This window comes from Camelina sativa, chromosome 7 (assembly GCF_030686135.1).
Source record: "Camelina sativa cultivar CO46 ecotype springtype chromosome 7, ASM3068613v1".
In the NCBI taxonomy this organism is placed as follows: Eukaryota; Viridiplantae; Streptophyta; class Magnoliopsida; order Brassicales; family Brassicaceae; genus Camelina; species Camelina sativa.
In genome coordinates this window covers 16,884,432-16,894,439 of record NC_141886.1, presented here as the reverse complement: position 1 = coordinate 16,894,439, position 10,008 = coordinate 16,884,432, and the positions used below count along the sequence as shown (strand labels likewise).

The following is a 10,008-nucleotide window of genomic DNA, read 5'->3' as shown; positions in this document are numbered from 1 at the left end:
GGCAGTCGTTACAAAAATCCTCACATGAGTACCTTAAAGATTAGTTGATACTTTAATGTTTAAGCCGAAGAAAATAGTTTATATTCTTTTCGATGAACATCTTACTTGATTCCCATCCCATCTACTTGTATTTATATCCCATAACTTAGATTCTTTGAACATTATGTACCTGATCGAATGTTGGCAGGGTCGGCCGGGAGAGGAAGCAACCCAAGCGAAAGCTTAGGGTCCCAAATTTTTTTTCCTTTATTCTTTAATAATTAAAGCTTTTTTTGGAAGTTTTATCTAAGTAAATCTGTAGAAAAATGTTCAATTTTATAAAAAAATAAATAGATTTTTACTTGAAAATCCAGATTTTAGTATGAATTTTGGATCAAAATTTTTAACTTTCAGTGTGAATCTAATAAAAAGAGGTCCATAGTCTTTTTTTTAACATAAAAGGTAAAAAAAAATTGTTCTAACGCATCTAAACCGAATTGTGCGTAGGGCACTCAATAATACCGGACCGAATGTTGGCTATTTAAGACGCTTGGACTGTTATGTAAACAACTCGGTTTAAACATACGAAGGTATGATGATTTAAATACCTTCAAAGACAAACATACGAGTACACAGAGAGAATTATGGGCTCTGTTTGATTAAGACTAAATTGTACAAGATCTTGCTTCTTGAGACTAGCGTGTATTTCGTCCTTAGTACCAACACTAGTTCATAAATAAACTTTCAGATGACAAAAATAAAATCATATCCGCTTAGCTTAGTTAAAAGTTAAAACCAAAACCCTTACAGTCATAAATTAAAAAATAAAGCAGACAGTAAAGTTTTTACAGTTGTACTGTACTATTGGCATAAAATGTGCAGTCATAAAGAGTAAATAAAATTTTGAACGTCTAGAGAAAAAAAAAAAAACCAGAGGTCCGAAACAGCACGTTTCAAGCATTTCTTCGATTTAGCCTCAAGAAAAAAAAAAAAAAATATCAGAGGCTTAATACCGAAAAACTCGTCGTCTCTCTGCTCCAAGTAAAAAAACTTCAAGTCCATCATACTCATGGAAGATCGTCAAACCAATCAAGACGATGATGTTTTCTCCTTCTTCGCACCTCCTTACGAATCCACCTTCTCCGCCGCGACTCCGTCCACGCTTTTCAACCGTTCAGCTTACTCCTCTTCTTCCTCCGGCGACGATGTGGACTCCTCTCAGCCTTCCGTTGACGACAGCAACAAACGAATCGATTACATGATCCGATTTCTAGACCGGAGACTCGGCGAGGACGGTAATTCCGACGGGATCGGTGATAGGAATGGTACGGATAGGTCTGATTCTTTACCGGAGTTTGTTGGTAAGTGTGGTGAATCTGGGATCTTTAAGGTTCCGATTAGGTCGGCGGTTCATCCGAATCGGCCGCCGAGTCTTGATGTGAGACCTCATCCACTTAGGGAAACTCAAATTGGGAGGTTCTTGAGGACGATGACGAGTACACAGAGACAATTATGGACTGGAGGTGAGGATGGTGCTTTGAGAGTTTGGGAGTTTAGGGAATTGTATGGAAGTGGGAGGGGATTAGAGGTAGAGGATACGGCGCCGTATAAGGAGAGTTTGGGGAATGAGATTGGGTCTGCGGTTGTTTGTATGATTGGTGATGAAGGTAGTAGAGTAGTTTGGAGTGGGCATAGAGATGGGAGGATTAAATGTTGGAGACTGAGAGGTGATCATGGTATTGAAGAAGCTTTGTCGTGGCAAGCTCATCGTGGTCCTGTTCTCTCCATTGCCATCTCGGCTTATGGTGAGTGTGTTTTTATTGTAAGTTTCTAATTTTACTTGTCTACTCAGTTTAGCTATTAGAATTTTTGTGATTACGAGTAGTTTTTAAGGTGAAAGGAGAAAGATTTCTGATGTTCACATCAGAGTATCTTATTGGGGCAGTTTTGGGTTGAGGACCAAAGTTAGTAATCTTGATAATTTTTGGTTGCCGAGTTCTGATTGTTATAGTGACTAACGCATATATAGGCTTTTCTAGTTCCACCAGATATGATGGCTCATGTAATAGTAGTATTTGTAAATTAGAAATAGCTTGTAGAGTCACAAAACAATCCTTCTTGTAATTACCTTCTATGCCGCTGGACATTATTTTTTTTTCTTCATTCCAGCGTCCAGTAGTAGCTACTTTCCTGTTGAGGAAAAAAATTGGTTTTCTTTAGCGTTTAACTGCCTATCGCTATTGACATCTCTATTTCATTCTCTTTGGTCAAAGTTGGAGCTATATTAACACAACTTTTGTTATCAATTATCTAGGAGATATATGGTCTGGGTCGGAGGGAGGTGCTCTTAAAGTTTGGCCCTGGGACGACGCTCTTGGGAAGTCTCTTTCTTTGAAGATGGAAGTGAGGCACATGGCTGCGTTATCAGTAGAGAGATCATATATTGACCCTAGGAACCAGGTTTCGGCCAATGGATTTGCTAATACATTAACGGCAGATGTTACAGTCCTCGTATCTGATCATAAAAGGGCAAGAATATGGAGTGCTAGTCCCCTGACATTTGCTTTGTGGTAAAGTGGAGACTTATTTTTGTCTGATTTTCTTATATATCACCCTTTCTGATTCGGATAGACCATCAAGAATATACCAGCACTATCCGAAATAGTCTTAATGGGAATTATTGAATTTTGTCTACAATATTGCTTGCCTAATTACCGTCTTTGTTTTTCAATTGCTGGCACACCGTTTAAGTTTATGTGTATAGCTTAGTGCTTTCTTTTTGTTTATTCCATGGCAGGGATGCTCGCACAAGGGATTTAATCAAAGTATTCAGTATTGACGGTCAGCTTGAGCGAACTGACAATTCTATATATCCTGATTTTGGGACTGAAGAAGAGGGGAAGATGAAGATAACTGCTTCAAAGAAAGAGAAAGCTCAATCTTCTCTTGGTTTCTTTCAAAGGTCTCGTAATGCCCTTATGGGAGCAGCTGATGCTGTTCGTCGTGCTGCAACGAAAGGAGGGTTTTGTGATGATAGTAGGAAAACTGAGGCTCTTGTCATATCAGTTGATGGACTGATTTGGACAGGAAGTTCAAATGGCGTACTTATGCGATGGGATGGAAATGGTAATTGTTTGCAAGAGTACTCATACCAGTCCTCTGGTATTCTCTGCATGTTCACTTTTTGTTCTCGAATATGGGTTGGTTATTCCAACGGCACTGTTCAGGTATTGGACCTTGAGGGAAAGCTCCTTGGAGGATGGGTAGCTCATAGTGGTCCTGTGATAAAAATGGCTATCGGGGGCGGTTATCTATTTACCCTTGCAAATCATGGAGGTATTCGTGGATGGAATGTTACTTCTCCAGGGCCCCTTGACAATGTCTTGCGAGCTGAGTTGGCTGGGAAAGAATTTTTGTATTCAAGGATAGAGAATCTGAAAATATTAGCTGGCACATGGAATGTTGGAGAGGGAAGAGCATCGACTGACTCACTTGTATCTTGGCTAGGATGTGCTGCTACTGGAGTTGAGGTTGTAGTTGTTGGACTGCAAGAAGTTGAAATGGGAGCAGGAGTTCTAGCAATGTCTGCAGCAAAAGAAACAGTAAGCTTTCTTTTTCCTACTATTAAGCAGGAAAAGTGTATTTTTTTAAGGCATATGCCACACTATCCTCGCCACTATCAATGCTATTGAAGTTCTAAAATGACTTTCTTTTAGAAAAGAATGCACAGCATGAAAATAATTGGATTAACTCCCCTAATTGATTGGTCTCTGTTGTGCGTAATACTCGAGGCCACACACACCCATCCTTTTTTCATTCTCTTTCTGGTTACAAAATCTTAGGGGGCTAATTCTTATAATTGAAAAGCTATGAGCCTATCTGGAATTTGCGCCTCAGGTTTACTCCATTTCCCCCAATGCAGGTGGGACTTGAGGGTAGTCCACTTGGTCAGTGGTGGCTGGATATGATCGGCAAAACTTTGGATGAAGGATCATCTTTTGTTCGTGTTGGGTCTAGGCAGCTGGCAGGGTTACTCATTTGTGTATGGTTAGTATTTTGTTTTAGTGAAACTCTTTTTCTGTTCAGTTATTGCAAGCATCAGTTGTCATATTGTGACAAATTATATTTATTGTTGAAGCATACTCCTATATGTGCTCTTGGTTCGCTTTCATCCTTATTTGAATAATCTCCACGATCAATTTTATACAACAGCATAGTAACAAATTGATAGTATGAATGATATTTCTTTCTTTCAGATTTCTTTGTATGTTATTTACTCTATGGAAAGAGAATAATGATTTTGGTGTTACTTATCCTGCATGCTTTCTCTCTGGGGACTATGTCTTACCAATTTCCTTTTTGTTAGTACTGGATGAATGTGATAAATTCTTACAGAGTAAATAATTTTCTCAGGGTTAGACATGACCTTAAACCTCACGTGGGAGATGTTGATGCTGCTGCGGTTCCTTGTGGCTTTGGACGAGCGATTGGCAATAAGGTATCACGTCATATTTGTGAAAGATGATCACAAATATTATCAACAATAAGAAAGATGTTATAAAAGGGAAACAATGGATTATTTTAAACATTATCTGATGTTTACTTAAATGGTTTTGGTCCCTTTTCCATTTTTGTCATTTTATCTCTATTATGATCGAATTTTTGTTTTTTTTTCAAATTAGGGTGCTGTAGGTGTGCGACTCAGAATGTATGATCGAGTACTGTGCTTTGTAAATTGTCATTTTGCTGCACATCTAGAAGCGGTTAGCCGGCGAAATGCTGACTTCGACCATGTTTATCGAACAATGACCTTCTCAAGGCAGTCTACTTCGCTCAATACGGGAGTTGGTATGCTGCGAAATTTATTTCTATCATGCTGTGTTGCCTGCTCAGCTTATTACTTTTTGCCTATTCATTGGTCACTCTTGTTATTGGTCTCCTCCATTGCAGCTACTGCGTCATTTGGTGTTTCAGTGCCTCGGGGTGGCAATGTATGTATTTCCTTTAATTAGAATAGTTACTCTCATTCTTCTTCAGAGATTAATATGCAGTTCATTTAAATAGTCTAAGAGCTGTATTTTCACAGGCTGTGGGTGTCAACACAGTTGAAGCAAGGCCTGAATTATCCGAGGCAGACATGGTCATATTTCTTGGAGATTTTAATTACCGTTTGGATGATATAACTTATGATGAAACAAGGGATTTCATTTCGCAAAGATGCTTTGATTGGCTAAGAGAAAAAGATCAGCTCCATGCTGAAATGGAAGCTGGGAATGTTTTTCAAGGGATGCGCGAAGCAATTATCACATTCCCTCCAACATACAAGTTTGAAAGGCACCAAGCTGGTCTAGCAGGTCAGTGACTTGCTTACCCTTCGTTGCATCTGGTAGTGTTCAAATTGACACCATTTCCCTGTTATAAATCTCCAAAAAATAGGGAGTAAAATTGAAAGCGTTATGAAATGTGAACGTCCAAGTATTCTCTGCTAGCTTGGTAGATACAATTGTGTGGATTTCTGTAAGTACTTACTGAGAAATACTGCAAATAATATGTTAACACATTTTCTTTCATTTGATGGGAGCCAAGTTCTGCTGGGTTCTATGATATGGTCTTGGGGTTCTTGTCAATGGGTACTGGGAGATGCTAGATCTGTGATTACTATACTCAGGGTTTTTGGGATTTTAAGGGCATTTAGTTGCTGAAACCATATTTGACGATTGAAGCTGTGTTTCTGCAGGATATGATTCAGGGGAAAAGAAGCGGATTCCTGCCTGGTGTGACAGGATTCTATATCGCGATAACAAGAAACATTTGGGAGCTGAGTGCAGTCTGGATTGTCCAGTGGTGTCTTCTGTATCACAGTAAGCCTCCTGTTTTTTTTTTTCTTGGAAATGTTCAGTAAGTTTCCTGTAAGTTAAATATAGAAAGCATACTAGAGACAGCTCACATTACTAATACATCGGTTTTATTTGATCAGTAGATTTTGAAGAGTGTGTCATTCCTCAACTGATTTACGGGTTGTAGCTTCTTAAACTATTCATATGTTCTCTGAAGCTTGATCTGCCTATGATGACTCCTAATCGGAACATTTTGTGACTTGCATTTTTCTTTGTATGTATCGACAGAATGTATACGACTTCTATCTTACATGAGTCACTAAGGCGAAGAAACATGGCATTTATTAGATGTTCTTTCTTATCAGTTTAAATGCTTCTTTGCTCGGACATTAATGTTACTTTATAATCACAGAGACTTAGGTGTAGAGTCCGTGAGACACAGATTTGAGTAAATCATGCTTTCATGTGATACTTTATAACTTATACAGTATAGTCATAACCCTTTTATTGAGAAAGGATTAAGACTCACAATTCTTTTCTTTTTTTTGTAAGGTATGATGCCTGCATGGATGTGACAGACAGTGACCACAAGCCTGTTCGTTGTGTATTTAGTGTCAAGATTGCGAGGGTCGATGAATCAGTTAGGAGACAAGAATTTGGAAACATCATAAACTCGAATAAGAAAATCAAGGTCATGCTTGGAGAGTTAAGCAAGGTTCCAGAGACAATTGTCAGCACCAATAATATAATTCTCCAAAATCAGGATTCAACTATTCTGCGTATTACAAATAAGAGTGAGAAGAACATCGCTTTCTTTCAAATAATTTGTGAAGGCCAAGCCAAGATTGAGGAGGACGGTCAGGCACACGATCACCGAGCAAGAGGTTCTTTCGGGTTTCCCCAGTGGCTGGAGGTTAGTTGTTCTTCTACGCTTGCAGCCTGGCTTCTCACTGTCCTGTCTTACTGTTTTTTTTTCTTAACTGGCGTGTCCGAGAGAAGTAACTAAGCAGAAACGTGAGCTTGTTGTTTTGATTTCTAAAAACTCAAAAAAAGTTAAATTCGTAAGTAGTTACCGTAATGATACACATCATAGTTGCAGATATGGTACATTTTGGCCTTAATCAGGTTGGGCAGAGAGGATGTGTGTTATTGGTGTAATGCCTCAGGGTGGTTGAATATGGGATTCTGTTCGGGTTTGTTGGGTTTTTGGTTTTAGAAAATAGTTGCCAGAGTAAAACATAATCTTGTATGGGTAAATTTGGTGTGGTCTGTGGTTTTAGATTAAGCTTTATTATAAAGTTCTAACCCACCAATTAAGGCTCTTTGGTTTTGGTTCGGATTGGTTTTGTTTACCCGGGAATGAAAACTCCTTAGTAATGCCATATAAGTTTCAATTCTTAAACCATAAACCTCATATGTCTGCCTTTGCATATATCATGTCGTGGTTCTTGAGAATATCCTTTGGAATCGATTTCACTAAATAATTTTGTTTTCTTAAACAGGTATCCCCAGGAACTGGAACAATCAAGCCAAACCAAATAGCCGAGGTTTCAGTCCATCTCGAAGACTTCCCAACAGTAGAAGAATTTGTGGACGGTGTTGCTCAGAATTCTTGGTGTGAAGACACAAGAGACGAGGAAGTTATATTGGTCCTAGTAGTACATGGAAGGTTCTCGACTGTGACGAGAAACCATAAAATCCGTGTGCGTCACTGCCCTCGTGGAAAGAAAAAATATGATGACGATAGACCTAAATCCTCGGGACAAATAAACGCTCTCCATCGCTCCGATTATCAACAACTAAGCAACACTCTAGATGTGGTTGAGCAGCTAAGGAACTTGCACAGTCCATAGATCCAATTCAAAGTGTACAGTGAGATCAAGAGAAGGAGAATCGAAACCTCCAAAGTAATTCGTAACTCGTTTTCGTGTGTTTTAATGGGAAAATTTGTGTGAAAAGAGGAAAAACTGAGATTAGCTTCTTACGTTTTTTTTTGTTTTAAGAGGCTAATTATGTAATGCAGGGGATATGGTCTACCAAGTGTTATATTATTTCTCTGTATAAGTAATGTATTTGTATAATGTAACCTCATTGCTTCTGTAATTCTCTCTCAATAAGCATTCTGATACTTCTACTATGTACGTGTAAACGAAACTTTTGATTAAAATTTCATTGGGAATTTTGCATTTACACACACTTTTCCCTAAAGTATTCACTCTTACACCCACTTTCTACTATCTCTATACTTTTCTTATGTCAAATTACAACTTGCATCCTCCAACTAAACTAACTTTCTCTTTTTACATTTTTTTTTCCTTCTCATTTTTCTATCTATTTTCTCTTTCTCTTTTAATAGTTTTATTTTTCACCATTTATTTTTCATTTTTATTACTATATTTTAAGTTTAGTAACTTTAGTTGTCGACAAACAAAAAGAATTAAGTAACTTGTAAATAAATATTTTTTGCATCTTTCAATATTTTTTTCTTTCCACAAGAAAAAATAAAATAATTTATGAGTCTAATCTAAATAAAATACAATTGAATTGGTGTTCATAGTCAAATCAACAATTTCTAAGTCCAAACTAAATTAATTAAATAAATTAAAAATTAATGAATTTATTTAACTAAATTTTCAATATGAAATAGACTGTTTGTACACAAACTTTAAGCTTAAATTAGATGCATAATGAATTAACAAAATATTGCATTCATAAATAGTTATCTATTTGGATAAGTTTTAAAGAACTTTGATTTGTTACCAGTACCCACAAATTCTATTGAGTATCCACATGACCATGAATATATGGATTTGATGTTGTCGTTGTGTCCTAAACCCTAAATCTCTAGAACCCGCAAATTCGGTTGGTATCCATATGACTACGAATATATGGATTTGATGTGTTGCTAGTACCATATTTACGGTCATGTGTTATGGATTTGATAACAAACTTTGATGTGTTACTAATACCCACATTTATGGTCATATGTTACTAGTACCACAAATTTTATTGGTATCCACCTGACCATGAATATATGGATTTGATGTTGTCGTTGTATCATAAACCCTAAATCTCTAGAATCCACAAATTATATGGGTATCCACATGACCACGAATATATGGATTTGATATTGTCGTTGTATCCTAATCCATAAATCTCTAGAACCCAAAAATTCTATTGGTATCCACATGACCAAGAATATATGGATTTGATATCTTCGTTGAATCTTAAACCCTAAATCTCTAGAATCCACAAATTCTATGGGTATTCACATGACCACAAATATATGGATTTCATATTATCGTTGTATCCTAAACCATAGACCCAGAAATTCTATTGGTATCCACATGACCACAAATATATGGATTTGATATTGTCGTTGTATCTTAAACCCTAAATCTCTAGAGAATACACAAATTCTATTGGTATCCACATAACTATGAATATATGGATTTGATGTTATTGTTGTATCCTAAACCCTAAACTCTAAAACCTAAAACATCCTCATGTTTAGGGTTTACTTTAAAGCCCATCCACCCTCTCACCACTAAAATTTGGTTAGATATATCCCTAGCTCGTAACCATAACACCACATAGACATTGAATCCATATAAGCCCAAAAACCTAAACCCTAAACCTTATACCCTAAATTTTAAATCCTAAACCCTAAACCCTACATCTTGAACCCTAAATCCTAAACCATGAACTAAAAATATAGACACATCATCCATATAAGCTCTAATATCTAAACCCTAAAATTTTAACCTTAACCCCTAAATCCTACACTTTGAACCTTAGACAATACAACCTGAACTCAAAACATAGACACTTAATCTATATAACCTCCAAACTCTAAACCCTAAACTATGGTGATGTTTGAACATGCAACAAACTTGTTAATAAATTTCATTATTAACCTTCAACAATTATATTATTTTTTTGAAATTTAGTTATTCATAACTAATTTACCAAATCACAAACTTTTTAATTAATTAGGTTTTCATATGTTTTTTAAATGTTCAAAGTCAAACATAAGTAAGTATCCACAAACTAGCTATACCATAATTTACCATCCACTTATCCATGAACAATTGTTCAGCTAAAAATGGATAATATATAATTTATTCACTTAAAATATAGCAAAATGCATCTTAAAATGTAGAAAAAATACAATCATAATCTATTGTACAAA

At 36.6% G+C, this 10,008-nt stretch overlaps 1 protein-coding gene across 5 annotated transcripts; it reads left to right on the top strand.

The window, feature by feature from the left end:
* The first annotated feature begins 855 nt into the window (after positions 1-855).
* LOC104701156 (type II inositol polyphosphate 5-phosphatase 15) lies at positions 856-8,006 on the top strand. 5 transcript variants are annotated; one of them, XM_087458783.1, is made up of 12 exons: positions 885-1,784; positions 2,294-2,549; positions 2,777-3,105; positions 3,207-3,581; positions 3,902-4,026; positions 4,393-4,477; positions 4,662-4,827; positions 4,930-4,970; positions 5,066-5,333; positions 5,717-5,840; positions 6,369-6,729; positions 7,319-8,006. In XM_087458783.1, the coding sequence occupies exons 3-12, from the start codon at positions 3,076-3,078 to the stop codon at positions 7,667-7,669; spliced, it is 1,926 nt and encodes a 641-aa protein (XP_087314909.1). In that variant the 5' UTR covers positions 885-1,784; positions 2,294-2,549; positions 2,777-3,075; the 3' UTR covers positions 7,670-8,006. The 5 variants fall into 5 exon arrangements, with proteins under 5 accessions (XP_087314907.1, XP_087314906.1, XP_087314909.1 ...); XM_087458784.1 differs by having other exon boundaries at positions 952-1,801; XM_087458781.1 differs by having other exon boundaries at positions 856-1,784; positions 2,777-3,581.
* Positions 8,007-10,008: the final 2,002 nt, after the last annotated feature.

Coding starts and splice junctions, on each gene's coding strand:
- LOC104701156 (XM_087458780.1), top strand. CDS start 1,049: ATGGAAGATCGTCAAACCAATCAAGACGATGATGTTTTCTCCTTCTTC. Junction 4,027..4,392: donor GGGTTACTCATTTGTGTATG/GTTAGTATTTTG, acceptor TAATTTTCTCAG/GGTTAGACATGACCTTAAAC. Junction 5,841..6,368: donor GTGGTGTCTTCTGTATCACA/GTAAGCCTCCTG, acceptor TTTTTTTGTAAG/GTATGATGCCTGCATGGATG.